The 19445-nt window shown below is 41.0% G+C and overlaps 1 protein-coding gene across 8 annotated transcripts in view; it reads right to left on the minus strand.

Annotated features, from left to right (window-relative positions):
- GARNL3 (GTPase activating Rap/RanGAP domain like 3) overlaps positions 1–19445 on the minus strand; it is a 232634-nt gene that overhangs the window by 115504 nt on the left and 97685 nt on the right. For all 8 annotated transcript variants that reach the window (XR_013634773.1, XM_078849155.1, XM_073314497.2 and 5 more), the window contains 3 exons: positions 16250–16349; positions 12095–12213; positions 849–913 (listed from right to left, as the gene is read on the minus strand). Coding sequence is in view for 7 of the 8 variants with exons in the window: in XM_078849155.1 (XP_078705281.1) it covers positions 849–913; positions 12095–12213; positions 16250–16349 (284 nt within the window). In the remaining variant the exon portion in view is untranslated. The remainder of the gene's footprint in view (positions 1–848; positions 914–12094; positions 12214–16249; positions 16350–19445) is intronic.

Below are 19445 nucleotides of genomic sequence, written 5' to 3' on the forward strand. Positions count from 1 at the left end.
CAAGACGCCGGCGATCGATGCCCGGGGCTATGGTGCCTTGGCAGAGACTTGGAACAGGAGTCTGAGCGGGAACTAAGTCAACTGAATGCTGCGCGCTTTAGCATTGCCAGTGTAGACTAGCCCTAAATGTTAACACTTAACTATTGCACTTCATGGATAGGAGGACAAAAGACTAGATGGAGGGCAGGGAGGCCCATGTAAGCTGTATACAGTAAGATGAGTAAGACCTTTAACAACACATGGTGAGTTTGCAGGGGATAGGGGGTGTATTTGGTTTCCTTTCCTGAAAGCATGTGTGGCGGGTGTCAGCTTTCAAAAGTCTGGAAAACAGTGCAGAAGAGAAACCACAATATCCCATATGAGAAAGCAGAGGAGAGAATCAGCTAAGGACTCCAATCCATTTAGGAATCTTTGCTTCTTCCTTGGTTGCCTTTACCCCCTCATTCACATTCTAGTCAGATCTCTCCATACAACTTTGTGAGGCTTCGCCTGGTCTGTCCACAAGCAAGCCCAAGATTTCTTCCTCTCAAGCACCAATTAGTTAGTTCCAGTTAGTGCCCAATTTCTAACTTGAAGATATTTCCCCCCACTCTGCCCCCCCAAAAAGGTGCTTAGATTTCTCCATTGCCATAGAGGTATCACAAGGCCATTACCTGGCATTCTATAGCACCTGTACTGGAGGCACCTTGCATATATGGCTTTCCTTAACAACTGTATTCTTTGTTTCACTGTTTTCTACAGCCATAATGGAAAAGAAAATATGAACAGAAATAAAGCTTTTGAATGACAGAAAAGGAAAATAGGGCACAGACAAATACATTTAATGATATACATTTGTGAATATTTACCTTAAAATAGATTTCACTGATAATGTTTTCGTGGGACTGTAAGGGAGGCATATTTTCTGAGTACCCTATGAAGGAAAAATAATAGGAGAGGTTAAATCAAACGCTGAAATTCTCTATTTAACTAAGTATGACACTTAGTAAAAACAAGCAAACTAAAGACCAGGATCCCATCCGCAATGTTATTTAAATATATTTGTTAATTACCTGGAAAAGGGGAGGAAGAGTGATGTGACAAAACATAGAATCATAGAATATCAGGGTTGGAAGGGACCCCAGAAGGTCATCTAGTCCAACCCCCTGCTCGAAGCAGGACCAATTCCCAGTTAAATCATCCCAGCCAGGGCTTTGTCAAGCCTGACCTTAAAAACCTCTAAGGAAGGAGATTCTACCACCTCCCTAGGTAACGCATTCCAGTGTTTCACCACCCTCTTAGTGAAAAAGTTTTTCCTAATATCCAATCTAAACCTCCCCCACTGCAACTTGAGACCATTACTCCTCGTTCTGTCATCTGCTACCATTGAGAACAGTCTAGAGCCATCCTCTTTGGAACCCCCTTTCAGGTAGTTGAAAGCAGCTATCAAATCCCCCCTCATTCTTCTCTTCTGCAGGCTAAACAATCCCAGCTCCCTCAGCCTCTCCTCATAACTCATGTGTTCTAGACCCCTAATCATTTTTGTTGCCCTTCGCTGGACTCTCTCCAATTTATCCACATCCTTCTTGTTGTGTGGGGCCCAAAACTGGACACAGTACTCCAGATGAGGCCTCACCAATGTCGAATAGAGGGGAACGATCACATCCCTCGATCTGCTCGCTATGCCCCTACTTATACATCCCAAAATGCCATTGGCCTTCTTGGCAACAAGGGCACACTGCTGACTCATATCCAGCTTCTCGTCCACTGTCACTCCTAGGTCCTTTTCCGCAGAACTGCTGCCTAGCCATTCGGTCCCTAGTCTGTAGTGGTGCATTGGATTCTTCCTTCCTAAGTGAAGGACCCTGCACTTATCCTTATTGAACCTCATCAGGTTCTTTTGGCCCAATCCTCCAATTTGTCTAGGTCATTCTGTATCCTATCCCTCCCCTCCAGCGTATCTACCACTCCTCCCAGTTTAGTATCATCCGCAAATTTGCTGAGAGTGCAATCCACACCATCCTCCAGATCATTTATGAAGATATTGAACAAAACCGGCCCCAGGACCGACCCTTGGGGCACTCCACTTGATACCGGCTGCCAACTAGATATGGAGCCATTGATCACTACCCATTGAGCCCGACAATCTAGCCAGCTTTCTACCCACCTTATAGTGCATTCATCCAGCCCATACTTCTTTAACTTGCTGACAAGAATACTGTGGGAGACCGTGTCAAAAGCTTTGCTAAAGTCAAGAAACAATACATCCACTGCTTTCCCTTCATCCACAGAACCAGTAATCTCATCATAGAAGGCGATTAGATTAGTCAGGCATGACCTTCCCTTGGTGAATCCATGCTGGCTGTTCCTGATCACTTTCCTCTCATGCAAGTGCTTCAGGATTGATTCTTTGAGGACCTGCTCCATGATTTTTCCAGGGACTGAGGTGAGGCTGACTGGCCTGTAGTTCCCAGGATCCTCCTTCTTCCCTTTTTTAAAGATTGGCACTACATTAGCCTTTTTCCAGTCATCCGGGACTTCCCCGGTTCGCCACGAGTTTTCAAAAATAATGGCCAATGGCTCTGCAATCACAGCCGCCAATTCCTTCAGCACTCTCGGATGCAACTCGTCCGGCCCCATGGACTTGTGCACGTCCAGCTTTTCTAAATAGTCCCTAACCACCTCTATCTCCACAGAGGGCTGGCCATCTATTCCCCATTTTGTGATGCCCAGCGCAGCAGTCTGGGAGCTGACCTTGTTAGTGAAAACAGAGGCAAAAAAAGCATTGAGTACATTAGCTTTTTCCACATCCTCTGTCACTAGGTTGCCTCCCTCATTCAGTAAGGGGCCCACACTTTCCTTGGCTTTCTTCTTGTTGCCAAGATACCTGAAGAAACCCTTCTTGTTACTCTTGACATCTCTTGCTAGGTGCATGTAGATGATGCAACATTATTTAGGCTAATCTAGAGTACAATGAATGTTAGGAACTGCAGGGGGAACTAACAACGTTAGATGACTTAACAGCATGAGGGCTGATGAAATTAAGATGCAGACAATTGCAAGACAGTGCCATTGAGAGGAACACTTGAACTATGCATACGCATTAAGGGGTTCTAAGTTATCTGTAACTACTTAGGAAAAATTGTCACTGTGTATCACTATGGACTGCTAAATTGAATCTTCTCAATGTACAGCAGTAGTCAAAAAAAACACAAAATATTAAGCTTTATTATAATTATAATGCCATTACAAAAATTGATAGTATGTCCTCACCTGGAATACTGTATTTAGTTTTGGCCACTCATCTCAGAATTAAAGAAGTGTTGCAGATAAGGACAATGAAAATGATTAGTAGCATGGATAGATTCCCATATGAGGAGAGACTAAAAAAATTAAGGCTATTTAAGTTTAGAGAGCCCACATAAGAGGTAACATGTTACAAGTATAAAAATATTGAGTTTTACAGAGAAAGAAAGTCAGGTGCTCCTCTTCACAGTCTCATAATACAAGAACCATAGAATCATAGAATATCAGGGTTGGAAGGGACCTCAGGAGGTCATCTAGTCCAACCCCCTGATCAAAGCAGGACCAATCCCCAGCTAAATCATCCCAGCCATGGCTTTATCAAGCCTGACCTTAAAAACCTCTAAGGAAGGAGATTCCGCCACCTCCCTAGGTAACGCATTCCAGTGAAAAAGTTTTTCCTAATATCCAATCTAAACCTCCCCCACTGCAACTTGAGACCATTACTCCTTGTCCTGTCCTCTTCTACCACTGAGAATAGTCTAGAACCATCCTCTTGGGAACCACCTCTCAGGTTGTTGAAAGCAGCTATCAAATCCCCCCTCATTCTTCTCTTCTGCAGACTAAACAATCCCAGTTCCCTCAGCCTCTCCTCATAAGTCATCTGTTCCAGACCCCTAATCATTTTTGGTGCCCTTCGCTGGACTCTCTCCAATTTATCCACACCTTCTTGTAGTGTGGGGCCCAAAACAGGACACAGTACTCCAGATGAGGCCTCACCAATGTCGAATAGAGGGGAACGATCACGTCCTTCGATCTGCTCGCTATGCCCCTACTTATACATCCCAAAATGCCATTGGCCTTCTTGGCAACAAGGGCACACTGCTGATTCATATCCAGCTTCTCGTCCACTGTCACTCCTAGGTCCTTTTCCGCAGAACTGCTGCCTAGCCATTCGGTCCCTAGTCTGTAGCTGTGCATTGGGTTCTTCCGTCCTAAGTGCAGGACCCTGCACTTATCCTTATTGAACCTCATCAGATTTCTTTTGGCCCAATCCTCCAATTTGTCTTGGTCCCTCTGTATCCTATCGCTGCCCTCCAGCGTATCTACCACTCCTCCCAGTTTAGTATCATCCGCAAATTTGCTGAGAGTGCAAACCACACCATCCTCCAGATCATTTATGAAGATATTGAACAAAACCGGCCCCAGGACCGACCCCTGGGGCACTCCACTTGATACCGGCTGCCAACTAGACATGGAGCCATTGATCACTACCCATTGAGCCCGACAATCTAGCCAACTTTCTACCCACCTTATAGTGCATTCATCCAGCCCATACTTCTTTAACTTGCTGACAAGAATACTGTGGGAGACCGTGTCAAAAGCTTTGCTAAAGTCAAGAAACAATACATCCACTGCTTTCCCTTCATCCACAGAACCAGTAATCTCATCATAGAAGGCGATTAGATTAGTCAGGCCTGACCTTCCCTTGGTGAATCCATGCTGACTGTTCCTGATCACTTACCTCTCATGTAAGTGCTTCAGGATTGATACTTTGAGGACCTGCTCCATGATTTTTCTGGGAACTGAGGTGAGGCTGACTGGCCTGTAGTTCCCAGGATCCTCCTTCTTCCCTTTTTTAAAGATTGGCACGACATTAGCCTTTTTCCAGTCATCCGGGACTTCCCCCGTTCGCCACGAGTTTTCAAAGATAATGGCCAATGGCTCTGCAATCACAGCCGCCAATTCCTTTAGCACTCTCGGATGCAACTCGTCCGGCCCCATGGAGTTGTGCACGTCCAGCTTTTCTAAATAGTGCCTAACCACCTCTTTCTCCACAGAGGGCTGGCCATCTATTCCCCATGTTGTGATGCCCAGCGCAGCAGTCTGGGAGCTGACCTTGTTCGTGAAGGCAGAGGCAAAAAAAGCATTGAGTACATTAGCTTTTTCCACATCCTCTGTCACTAGGTTGCCTCCCTCATTCATTAAGGGGCCCACACTTTCCTTGGCTTTCTTCTTGTTGCCAACATACCTGAAGAAACCCTTCTTGTTACTCTTGACATCTCTTGCTAGCTGCAGCTCCAGGTGCGATTTGGGAATGAAGGGACAGCCAACAAAAATTAAGTCCAGTAAATGAACAAACAGAAGAAAATATTTTTACAAAATGCATTATTCAACTTTGGAACTCAGTGCTACAAGATACTGCAGCAAAAATTGCAGGGTTAAATAAAATATTATATATTATATAGGTGGATCATAAAAATATTCTCAGTTATATTAGCTAGGATAAAAATTCAAAAGGTATATAAATCTTCATGCATCAGGACTTAATCTAATCACTAACTGTCTTGGGTTAGGAAAAAAGTAAGAGCATGCCTATAGGTGAAGTTAACTACCCATTATGGAAACTCTTAAACCTTCCCATAAAGTATCTGATATTAGCCCCTGTGAGAGAGAAGCTACCCGAGTACCTGAACCCAAGGGTGGCTTAAGTAAGACATAGGCACTACAGTCCTGCGTCTGGGGCCTCCGCTCCTGGAGACAAATAATTACAGCAGAATCTGAGCTCTCATTTTAAAAAGTTTCTAGTCCCCATGGTTGGGAAGAAAAACTTAAACATTAACTGACTGACACAGTAAAATCTCCTTGAGTTTGCAGAGAGCCTGAGATAATAGTTCTGAGAGGTTTGAACTACCTCATTCATCTTAATGGGATATTAATTCCAAGACCTACTGCTGTGGGGAACTCAATCAACATCCAACCATCAGAAGACTGCATAGCAGGAGAGAAAAAATGCAATAGGCACCAGCCCATCCACCAAAGCATATGCACCCTAATTACCAAGGGAAGTGCTGAGGATGGGTTGTCCTTGCTACCTTCCTTGCCTATCTAGGGCTAGGATCCCATGGACTGTCTATTTAAGCTGGGATCCCATGTTGCTGCCTATACCTCTCTGAGATGGGAAGGGACAGCTGCTATTGCCACTCTAGGTGCAGGGCGGGGTCACAATGCAGAGGCAGTGTAGGAGACTGGTCTCCCTCTATATTTTGTCAGTGGATCTGGTATCTTCAAATCTGTGGGAACGCTTTCTGGAAGTCCTAGAAGGGACTGCAACTGTACACTGTACTGCAGATCTGGGAATGGCCAACAAGGGACTCTAGAACACGGTGGCATCTACCAGTCTGGCTAGTAATCCACAACCAAATCTAATTCATAACATTATCCATAATAAGGGTCCTCTTGGACTGGTTGAGAGCCAGAAATTCTTCTAAAGACATACAAACTGATAGCACCTCCCGCTTGTAACTGCCTACAGATTGCAGATCTGATTCCAGATCCAATCCAGAATGCAGAGGCAACAGCAGCGGTCCTGGCACTGGAGAGACTGGTTTACTAGGAGAATCTGACTGAATTTTAGGAGGTTGAAGCAGAGGCCAGGCGTGGTGCTCCTCTACCCTTTTTTTCTCTGACGGTGATTTCCTCTTTCTCAATTCTTCACTTCCGGGATCCAATTAAGGTGGAGGCATCAGATCCGAGTGACAGTTGTGAGCACTACAGTAACAGGAGATTGGATAAGACGACTGATAAATCTGGATCCTTCAATTTCTGGTTTGGATATGACAAACATAGGCTATGTCTACACTACCGCAGTAAGTCGACCTACACTAGGTCAAGAACAAGGAGTAATGGCCTCAAGTTGCAGTGGGGGAGGGCTAGGTTGGATATTAGGAAAAACTTTTTCACTAGGAGGGTGGTGAAGCAATGGAATGGGTTACCTAGGGAGGTGGTGGAATCTCCTTCCTTAGAGGTTTTTAAGGTCAGGCTTGACAAAGCCCTGGCTTGGATGATTTAGTTGGGGATTAGTCCTGCTTTGAGCAGGGGGTTAGACTAGATGGCCTCCTGAGGTCCCTTCCAATCCTGATATTCTATGATACGCAACTCCAGCTACGTGAATAACATAGCTGGAATCGACGTACCTTAGGTCAGGTTACCACGGGGTCTACACCATCGACTTACCTTACTCTTCTCGTCGGAGGTAAAATACAGAGATCGATCAGAGATCGATCTGCAGTCGATTTGGTGGGTCTTTAGTAGACCCACTAAATCAACCGCTGGTGGATCAATCTCAGAGCGTCGACCCCTGCCCATAATTGAGTTTGTAATTATATTTGCTATTTCACTTGAGTGTTTTTTCACTCAGCATGTAAAAACTCTGCAAGCAAAGTCTACTTGGTTCTAAGATTTCCAGTTCTGAGGAGGTTCTTATTCATGGTTTAGCTCTGCTCACACTGGCCGTTTCTACTGGGCTTTTTTTAGATTTCTCATCCATGCACTTAGGATCCTTTCTAGGTATCTTCTTTAGGGTCAGAACCAAAGAGGATGGTGGAACTGATGATGTGTTGCCAAGCCCATTCCCGGCAAGTGTATATTGGCCTCTTTGTGTATGTAATTGCCTACTCATTTTTTTAAGCAGTGTGTTGCTTGTTCTGGGACTTTTCCGGAGGTGTGGCTTGTGCTTTTTTTCAGAAATTTCCCGCCAGAGAGTGTGATTGGCTCCTGGTTGCGCAATCTGCTAAATAAAAAGCTTTAAAAGGCTGCTTGCGGTTCATTTTTTCCTTTTGCTTTCGGGTTTCTCCTACGTGTGCTTGCTGGGTTGCTGGCTGCCTGTCTCTCTCCACATGGCTGGATGATACTTCCCCACAGATGTATCCAGAACCGAAGCTAGACTGTGCATCTTCTTGGAATTGATGGTTGTATTGGATCAACCAGGCTTTTGCACTTCTTGAAGGAGTAAAGCCTGAAGCCTGTTTTGTCTCTGTCCTCAATCCTGGCTTTTTGATCTTCAGATCTACCATCAGGATTTCTTCCAGAATGGAACCAATGCTTGAACAAGTTATACTATCAAATACTAAAAACGTATTTTAATAAAATCTTATACTAAATTACTATAAACCTAGTTTAATATAACCTTACACTAAATAACTATAAACAATAGCTATTAGATAAGGCCTAATAAAATAGCTATCTTGAAGAAAGCTTTAGACCACAGGTTCAGTCTGATTCCCAATCTGACACTGCTGGTGTTGGAAGGGACTGAGGCTGTCAGAGTGCCAAACCTTCGTTTGTAGCCTAGCCCCTAGGACAGGGGTCTCAAACTCAATTTATCTTAGGGCCAGTGCCAGTCCTCAAATCCTCCCAGCGAGCCAATAATGTCACTGAAATGGTGTTCAGAAAGAAAAACGTTTATATTGTATCTTTTATTACGAATTTCTTAGAAATAATAAAACTGTCATACAAATTTATATAATTCTGAGCCTGCCAGAGAGCTTTTAGTGTTTGCCAGACACCCGGCAATGCTTCAGTTCTGTCAGTTTGTTGATGTTTGGCCTCAGTGACTGAGCAGCTGAAACCTTCAGAATTGCAGCAAGGTGTGCATCAGATAGTTGTGTTCAGTATTTTGACTTGTTTATATTCATTGTGGAAAAAAGTGACACCGCCTCCATGGCTGACTCTGCCCAGTGACTAATGATGGTGTCTTTGTCCGTCTCCCCCAGCCAATGGGAGCTGCCATGGGCGGCACCTGCAGCAGACATTGCCAGGAGCATGGCTGCATGTATCTCTTCTCTGCGGGCTGCAGTGGGGAGGTTCTTGGGTTACAGATGGCCCGTGGGCGGGCACTTTGAGACCCCTACCCTAGGACTTCATGATTGTGAGGGAATGGGCAGACAAGGGCCCGCGAGTCCTCCAACAGGTACTATGATTAACTGTCAGTGCATCCCACAAAAGGCAATATGCAGAGACCACTTGAAGGAGAGACATATGTTATGAACATCTTAGAAGCTTTTACACACAATTCAGAAAAAAGGGGTGGGGGGAATCAGAGCAGCTAACAGTAACCCTGAAAGAAAAATATCAGCCCTCTAAATTGTGGGCCACACTGTACCTATTGGTACTGGCCCACTCTGGGGGTGGAATGGAGCTGCAATGCCTTAGGAAGAGCTCTGGGAAGCACAATTCAGCTTGGTGCTCCTATGAATATAATGTTCTCCAATGCATTTAATAAGTTCCATAGGCTGTGTGAAGGGTAATGGGGCCATGGCCCCACCTTCTCTGTGTCCCCCTTTGGAAAGGAGGCAGTACCAGGGAGTATATATTTTGCTGTTGCAGTGCATGTTATTTTGACCTTTCAAAAGCGCGTCTATTCTTTGTAGTAGGGTCAAGAGCATAATGGATCACATTATGATGCCGGGACCCTACATGGTTATGCCAGGGAGACAATAGGGAGAAGGAGCCTCCCTTCCACTTACATCTCCTATAAAGGGGGACAAACACAATCCAGCCGGTTATGTTCCCAGCCCTATCACAAAGAAAAGAAATACATTTTTTAGAATCACAAAACATACAATACAACAGCAAAATATTTTACAGAAAAACAAAGACTGAAGAACAACATGTCTCAGTTTTCTTCCTGGTGCTGGAAGAAAACATTCCATTGACATAAAACTATTTAGTAGGTTTCTGTAAAGGTATTTAAAGAGGACTTAATAGACTCCCAGAGATACCTTTGCTGACCTTACACTTTAATTTTTATTCTGCATAAAACCACTGTTATTCTTTTGACTTGTAAAATGGCATGAGGTTTATTATCTACTTGATCTCAATATTTCTGAACACATAGTGCAGTGTTATGGTCATTTAATAACCCACAGAGGGAAATCCTACAAGGCTCACACCTACACCATATCAGTTCTTAGCTGTAGAACTCTAACTATTGTATACCTGCTCCTGAAAATTTAAAAGAACTGATCAAATGGTTGCTGAATGGCAAATGTCCCCACAGTCCTTATTTTGAGTACATATTCAGTCATTTTATGCAGCGGGTGTCATATGGTATCACACAGCAGCTGGGCACAGTAAGGGCACCATCTTGTTTCAAACTAAGCCTGGGAGGTTACCAAAATTCATTAAAAAGTTACCACTAAAATTGTTATTTGGAAGACTATTTCTGTGAGTAAAGGTTTTATTGGCTAATGATCACATCACTAAAGAACCATATCAGATAAAAAACAACAACAAAAAACCAAGGAAACACAAGAGTTTTTATTCATTTGTAGCTGATGTTCACATGTAGCAAACACAGGACTATTAAGGCATCCAGTAGGACCAAACAACACTCACAAGCAAAACTATATAATCTGTACACTGTCCAGCTTTTCGTCTACATACAGTGGGTGCAATTAAAAAGTTAATTCCAGTTTTAATTATATTTCCTATATTTGGAATGGATAATACCACTAGAACCAGTAATATCTTGACAACTGGAATGAATGTAAATGTGCCCACTGTACTGATTCAGCAGCCATAAATTGCTAGTCATTTGGACTAGTGTATTCTGAAGTAACTGACACTTCCCCATTGTATGGTAAAAATATAATGACAGATGGGAGTCTAAAGTGCAGAATGAAGAGAACATTTCCCCCTTATAAACAAAAGGAGTACTTGTGGCACCTTAGAGACTAACAAATTTATCTGAGCATAAGCTTTCGTGTAGCTCACAAAAGCTTATGCTCAAATAAATTTATTAGTCTCTAAGGTGCCACAAAGTACTCCTTTTCTTTCTGCGAATACAGACTAACACGGCTGCTACTCTGAAACATTTCCCCCTTATGTTATCTTCATTTTTTAAATTTCCTTTCTGGTAGTTTTATTTTTAATTTTGTTTTTTGAAAAGACAGTCCACTCATGAGCCAGGAAACATGGAACAAATCAATATGGATGGTGTGATTCCTATGAAGCATATACCACCAAGAATTGACCAAAATCTCTTCTGCAAAACGCTTGAGACAGGAAGCATGTATGTGGGTGATATTCTTTCGATGTACTCTCACTGCCTGGGAGTTGTATAAATCTGTCTAATTTGTCTGTTTGCTTTTATAGTTTGCATTAATTTTTTTAAGTGGTTATGTGTTAAGCCACTCCACCAACACTTCATATTTTACATTACCCTTTTCCCTTTAACCCACTTCTACTGCTTCTGACCATGTCAGTCCTCTCCTCCACTGGCTTCATCTTCCTTACATATCAACTTTAAGCTTCTTGTCATCATCTACTTCAAGGCCCTTGGCAACTCCATCCCTGCCTGTATCTCACCTCTCTTCTCCTGCTCTGTCCCATCCGTCTGCTCTCCTAAGCCACCTTACTAACTAAACACTCTCTTTGTATCCTTCTTCTCTCATCTTTACGTCTCCTTAGAGGTTATCCAATAGACATGGATCTTCCTGTCTCTCCTTCTGGCCACACATCCACCCTCTATGCATTTGTATATCTTCTTGAAACACAACTTCCGTGAAGCTTTACAATGATAATTCACTACAGTGAATAATTAAAATATGCCCATTTGTTACTGGACTTCTATGCAAGTCATCCAACATATTGACAGTCCAAACGGTATGATCTCGCTAAATGCAGAATGGAAGGCCCATGGAGTAGGGACCATTCCTTCTCCTATGTTTTATATAAAACTATTCACACTGATAGTGCTCCGAAATAGTAAATACTTAAAAATAAGTGAGTTTTAATAACTAGTGAGTTAATGACCTTTAGAGGGTCAGCAGGGAATCCAAAGGTTTCCTGTAGGTGAAGGAAGCCAGGATGACAAAAAAGTAGCATCTGGAAACATGAAGCCTACAGATAAGATTTGTTTGCATTCTTTTCTGGGCTTACTCATACCATATATGTATCTCCTGTGGTAACCACAGCACAGTAGTTACGGAAAAATGTTAAGAATTCAGTGGTACAACTGAGGGAAGGAAATGCCCTAAAAAACCATGGAGAGCAGGCAGACAGGCAACTATTAGTACTTGTTCCTTACTGTTTTTTTCCAGAGAATTGAGCGGTATTGAGGGACACGTTGATTGTTCTGGTTGGAGAGCACGACAGACAGAAAAAAAGGGTTCTTCTCTGCATCTGTACCTATGTAATTCTGATGAACTGGAAAGGAAACACAACAAGTGAAAAACAATTATAAAAGGAAAAATCAATTGTTACAAAAGGAACTACATTGTTGGTAGGTTTCCAGCAGCATATTGCCAAAATCTCCTTACTCACTTTTCCTGCTGTTGAAACCCTTGTCCATGTGCTGTGATCTCTTGCCTTGATTAAAATAACCTTCTCTTGTTCAATCTCTCTGCCACTCCTCCAGCTCCCACCATTCCACCACCCTCTGAATTCTTCTACTTATTGCATCTAGTTTGAGTTACTCATTCTAGCATGTCCTATAATAATCTCACAGTCACATTTCCCTCTGAACTCTCTCAAGCCCCATTAAACACTTTCCATTCCTTTTGCTTACTTTATCCTTTGTCCCGTTCTCTACTCCTGGTTTTGTGCTCTCTGTCATGCTGCTCACTACACCTGGAACAGTCTCCCTGCTGTGGGTAGCAATTTCAGTGTATATGCCCAGTCCCAGAGTACACAACATCAGCATTTAACATTTGGTCTATGCTGGTCAATAATGGCTTTACTGAAGCCTAATAAAACAAATAAGGATGCCATTGATTTTAAGGAAGAAACATGATTTGAGAAAATGTTTTTAAATTATGAAAGGTGTGTGTTATTGATGTTTTACATACACTGAGAAAAGTCACAGAATTTGTAATTATGGTTCCAACAGGAACTATGCCTCAGTCACCTTACTGATCTACATTAAAGTGTTAATATTAATGCTATTTACCACAATATTAAATATTATATAGTTACCATTTGTCGAGTTTCCGTTTCTGTGTGAACCATAACTTTAAAATTCCAGTCTTTTGTACATTTAAAATCTCAGCTATAAATTGTTTTTTCATTTAATTACAGCAAGTTAAGGCTCCTACAGCATTAACTCAGATATATTTTTGTTTTTCTATACAAATGTCTATCTGTCATATTAATGGCATAATGTACATCATAATATACAGAGTATGTACAATATGACCATATTAACTGTGTTATAACCTTAACATTTTCAAGTTCCTGGCTTTTTGCAATTATAATTGTAAACTTAATGCTGCCTTGAAGCTTCCATTTAACATGTAATAACTGACAAAACATTAATAGTAGGCGGTTGGTGTTATGGACCCAAGATGCATCATACAAAGGAGATGTGAGCTTCAGTGGAAGTTATAATGATTTTAAGGTCCAGAATGTTTGAGAAAAGGCTGAAAATTGCTTATATTTAGCCTAGAGAAAAGAAGGCTGGGGTGGGGGAGGGTGTGACATGAGAACAGTCTTCAAATATGTAAAAGGTTGTTTTCAAGAGGATGGTGATCAATTATTCTCCATGTCCACTGAGGGTAGGACAAGAAGTAATTGTTAATCCGCAGCAAGGGAGATTTAGGTTAGATATTAGGAAACACTTTCGAACTGTAAGAATATTTAAGTACTGGATTAGGTTACCAAGGGCTCTTGTGGAATCCTTGGTATTGGAGGTGTTTAAGAACAGGTTAGACAAACACCTGTCAGGGAAGGTCTAGGTATACATGATCCTGCCTCAGTTGTGGGGGCATGGACTAGATGGCCTCTTGAGGTCCCTTCCATCCCTACATGACTATGATTTTATCAATGAGATCACTAACATGAGTAAGGCCACCACAATTTTACCCTAAAATGTGCTAGACACCTACTGAAAAACCGTTCTATGAACAATAAATACACTTCATTTTTTTTTACCAAAATTATATGCAGAGAGCAAAGCTAACAAGCAGTCCTGTTTTTACTGTTGCTGAATCCAAGAGGTTGATTCTATGTGGAGATCGGATTTCACTATACAGATACAACTCACCTGCCCTTTAAAACTTGGCTTTCTGGATTTATTATAGTAGTGTCAGATCATATACCCTATATATAATTAGTAACCACAATGTTTTCTTTTAGGAGAGGTCATGACTGCTCCAGGTCAAGCCTTTTCTCTCCTCATTGTCTCTCCCCCAAAAGGCCAAAATGAGAATATGTCTTTTGCAAAGCATGCTAACGAGCTTGGAAGCTCAGCAGTTCCCAAATTTGGTAACATGCAGTGCACAACTCCTGCTCTTTCCATTTCTAAAGTTTATAAATTGGTACGCTACAGCCAACACCATTCTTTAATCAGCATTTCCACTGAGTAGTTTCAGTGTTGTATGAAATTTCAAAAGTAAATATTCAGTTGATCCAACAGATTCCAAAATACCTCAGAAATTTGGCTTTTTTAGGAATTTGTCTCTAGTCTCTGGCACCCAAGGTTATTTTTAAGAACACGACTTAAAGGAACACTGTCAATAGATCAAATTGTTAAATTCTCTATTTTTCTTGCATCCGTTTGTAAAATGCAAGTAATTTTGAGAGATTTTTTTGAAGAAAATTTCTTATTTAAAAATATATTTTTTCTAGATATCCAGCACTCATAGGCAAATTCAAAACCATGTAGTATGCACAGGGAAGCAGCTATGAACAACCTGCAATAACTGACTGGTGTATACAGCCTAGCCCTAGTGAACATCCCTACAATAACAAACCAGATTGTAAAAACAACAAGGAGTCCTTGTGGCATCTTAGAGACTAACAAATTTATTTGGGCATAAACTTTCGTGGGCTAAAACCCACTTTATCAGATGAGCGGGTTTTAGCCCACAAAAGCTTATGCCCAAATAAATTTGTTAGTCTCTAAGGTGCCACAAGGATTCCTCACTGTTTTTGGCTGATACAGACTAACATGGCTACCACTCTGAAACCAGACTGTACATTTTATTTATTTGTTTGTATGTATTGAGGCAGTGCTTAGGAGCCCTTGTCATGGACATTGTGCTAAGCACTGTAGAAACACAAGTAACAGAAAGGTAAAAAATGATTTTAAGAAATAGATGTTTAAGATTTCAGGGTGTCTATTATAAAAGAAAATGAATAGAAGAAGGACTCCTGCAAACACATTAAGAAATCCTGACTCTGTCAACAACTTTAAAGGACTTAATGAAGAAAGCATGGAAATCAAAACCTGGCTGCAGATCCTCACTACCAAGAGACATGGTTTAAATTTAGAAGAGATAAGAGAAAATTTATTGAGGAATTGCAGCTTCAAGGGGAAGAGAGGGATTTTTTTGTTTTGTTCTGTAAAGTTTATGTTTCAAGTCTCTCAAACTACAGGATTCTGCCATCCCAGTTCCTTCCTATAAAATCTGTGAAGAAAAGCAATTTCTGCTGATTTCCCTTAAAGTCTTGTGCAAATATGCTATCTCACAAAATACTGCTACATTATATGGAGCGGAATAATAGTTATTTTTAGACTTACAAAGCCAAGTAGGGGCCTAAGTGACTAATCTGGTGAGATCCTGCCAACTTAGTGGGCCAGTTCTGGAAGATATTTTGTGAAAAAGAACAAGGACAATTGAGTAAGCCACTTCAGATATGATATAAACTAACCTGAACCTTCACTCAAGTCTTAACTGAGCCTAAACTTTTCCTGATGTGCAATTAACTTGGCCTTCAACAATTCACATACACTTCAAGCATATTTCCTTATTTTGTCTGGGACAAGAGTAGAAATGCAAAAATCCCCAAACAAAAAAAGTGTTCTGAAAACATTTTTACCTTATAGAAAAGTGAGGAGCACCAGAATTCTTGAAAGAAACCCTGATGTGACAAGACTTCTTGGGTTTGGGGCTTCTCTCTCACTAATGAAGCATCAGTGCTAGAAGTTTAGATTCCAATGGACTGGCAGTAAAGTCTGCAGTGCAGTGAATGATTACAGCTTTAGTGACCAAATACTATCATGTGCTTATCCTGCATTGTATTGTGCCCACAATAACATCAGAAGCTAAGCTCTTTGGGCCATGGACCCACCTGTCTGCCACAATCCATCTTCTGTACAACACTGCACACACCGAAGGTGCAATATTAATAAGAAGAAATAAAGTCAATCCCATGCACTTTAACAATTGCAATTACTCAAATGTGAAAGGTATTTCTCATTTATTTAAAATCATGTTTAAGCCATTTACAAAAGGGTAATTACCTTTTCCTAGAAAATATTTGAAATACCATCTGGTGTGGTACTCTGGGTTTTCCAAGTGCACATCTGTTCTGCGCCATGTACCTGGGGTGAAATCTGCATTCTGAAGCAGAAACAGAATTGGGAAATTATTAGATTAAACCCCTCCAAATGCAAAGGTGGGGTGGAGGAATAATGCAGGAAAAAGTCAAGCAAAATTAGCTGAAGTGCACCTGAGGAGTTTGATCCTCATGCCCATTCTTGATTCAAAAGCATGAAGCTGATTTGAAAATCTATTTTAATGCAACTGAAATAAAAATTTCTTACAGGTGATTTGAATATTGGATTGCTGAATAACCAGAATATTGGTACAGAAGGTCACAGATTGTTCAGGAACGACAGGCAGGGGAAAGATGTTACACTATATATCAAGATTGTATACACTTGTTCTGAAGGAGGTGACAGACAGGCCAGTTAAAACTCTCTGGGTGAAAACAAAAAATGGGGGCAACTTCACGGTAGGTGTCTACTATTTTGGTAGATCACCAAATCAGGAGAAGAAGGTGGATGAGGCATTTCTAGAATGAACAACAGAAATAACTAAAAACACAAGACCTGGTAATAATGGGGAATTTTAGCGACCTAGATATCTGTTGGAAAAGTAATACAGCAAAACAAAGTGTCCAGCAAATTCCTGGAATGTGTAGGGGATAACTTCTTGTTTCAGGAGTAGAGGAAACAACTGTGGAGGGGTAGTACTTTAGACTTGATTCTGACTGATTCTTGAATCTGAAGGTAGAAGGCAATTTGGGTGAAAGTGATCGTGAAATGTTTCTAAGGAAAGAAAGGAGTGAGAGCAGCAGAATACGGACAATGGACTTAAAAAAGCAAATTTTAACAAGCTCAGAACTAGTAGGTAAGGTCCCATGGAAAGAAAATCTAAGGGAAAAGGGAGTTCCTCAAAGAATTTCTCAAAGAGAAAATATTTAAGGCATAACAGCAAATTATCCCGATGCAAAGGAAAGATCAGTAGAATAGTATGAGGTCAATACAGCTGCATCAGGAGCTCTTTAAAGACCTGAAAATCAGAAAGAAATATTATAAATAGCGGAAATATGGACAAATTGCTGGGAATGAATACAAAAGAATAGCACAAGCATGTAGGCACAAAATCAGAAAAGCTAAGGCACAAAATGAGTTACACCTAGTAAGTGACATAAAAAGCAACAAGAAGAGGTTATTTCAATACATTAGGAGCTAGAGAAAAAACATAAGTAAAGTGTAGGTCCACAACTTTGCAGGGAAGGAGCGCTAATAGCTGATGACATCAAAAAGGCTAAAGGTGTTTAATTCCTGTTTTGCTTACATCTTCACTAAAAAGGCTAATTGTGATCAAATACCTAACCAGATTTAATATTAACAACAAGGGGGAAGGAACATAAGCTAGAATAGGTTAAAGAATAATTAGATAATTTAGATGTATTCAAATTGGCAGGGCCTGACAAAATTCACCCAAGCATACTTAAGGAACTACATGAAGCAATCTTTGAGAGCTCATGAAGGATGTGTAAGGTCCCAGTAAACTAGAGAAGGGCAAACATTGTACTTATCTTTAAAATGGGGAACAAAGAGAAAGTGGAGAATTACAGACCAGTCAGGGTAACTTCAATATCTAGGAAGATAATGGAACAAGTACACCAAGGATAACAGAATGGTGAATAATAGCCAGCATGGATTTGTCAAGAACAAATCATGCCAAACCAACTGAAATTCCTTTGTTGACAAGATTACTGGCTTAATGGATGAGGGGAAGCAACAGACATGATTTATCGTGCTTTTAAGAACGCTTTTGATACATTCCCACATTACATTCACAGAAGCAAACTATAGAAATGTGGTCTAGATGAAACTACTGTAAGTGGGTGTACAACTGGCTGAAAACACATACTGAAAGAGTAATCAATGGCTCGCTGTCAAACTAGGAGAACCTGTCTACTGGGGTCCTGCAGAGGTCTGTCCTGTGTTAGGTACTATTCAATATTTTCATTAATGACTTGGATAATGGGATGGAGAGTATGTTTATAAAATTTGTGGACACCAAGCTAGGAGTGGTTGCAAGTATTTTGGAGGACAAGATTAGAATTCAAATTGACCTCGACAAACTTGAGAATTGGTCTGAAATCAGCAAGATGAAATTCAATAAAGACAAGTGCAAAGTACTATATTTAAGAAGGAAAAATCAAACACACAACTACAACATGGGGAGTAACTGGTTAGGCAGTAATACTGCAGAAAAGGATCTGGAGGTATAGAAAATCACTTACTGAATATGACCCAGCATGATGCAGTTGCAAAAAAGACTAATATCATGCTGGGGTGGAACAACAGGAGTGTCTTATCTAAAACACTGGGGGTGATTCATTGTTTCACTCTATTCAGCACTAGTGAGGCCTCAGCTGGAATACTGTGTCCAGTTTTGCACTCCACACTTTACAATTTGTCTGTATCATTCTTAAAGAGTCCAAAGGGCAGCAACAAATATGATAAAAGGTTTAGAGAAACCTGACCTATGACAAAAGCTTAAAAAAAACAGATATGTTCAGTCTTGAGAAAAGAAGACTGAAGGGGGAACCTGATAGTCTTCAAATATGTTAAGAGCTGTTATAAAGAAAACAGTGATCAATTGTTCTTCACATCCACTGAAGGTAGGACAAGAAATAATCGGCTTACTCTGCAGGAAGGGAAATTCTGGTCAGATATTAAGAAAATCTTTCTAAGTATAGGGATAGTTAAGTACTGGAATAGGTTACCAAAGGAGGTGTGGAATCCCTGTGCTTTTTTTTTTTTTTTTTTAAGAACAAGTTAGAAAAACACCTGTCAGTGATGATCTATGTATACATAGTCCTATCTCAGTGCAGAGGGATGGACTAAGATAAACTATCGAGCTTCCTTCCAGCCCCTTACATTTCTAGGATTCTATTTAGCTAAATGCTTTCATATCACTTCGGCCTTTTCTCACTGGCTTTCCCTTGGAACCACCAAGTTTTTGATGGCCCTTTAACATTCTACTAAAAGCAACACCACATCTAGATACAGGAATTATAGCAAAAACCAGGTTTTTAAAACTCTCTTTACAATGTTTTGCCTCCAGATTTCCCCCATTTCTCTTTATTCTTCCCAGCACAACCCTAGAAGACTTTCAGCCATGGCCACCAATACT

The sequence above is a fragment of the Lepidochelys kempii genome, chromosome 16 (assembly GCF_965140285.1).
Source record: "Lepidochelys kempii isolate rLepKem1 chromosome 16, rLepKem1.hap1, whole genome shotgun sequence".
Taxonomy (NCBI): Eukaryota; Metazoa; Chordata; order Testudines; family Cheloniidae; genus Lepidochelys; species Lepidochelys kempii.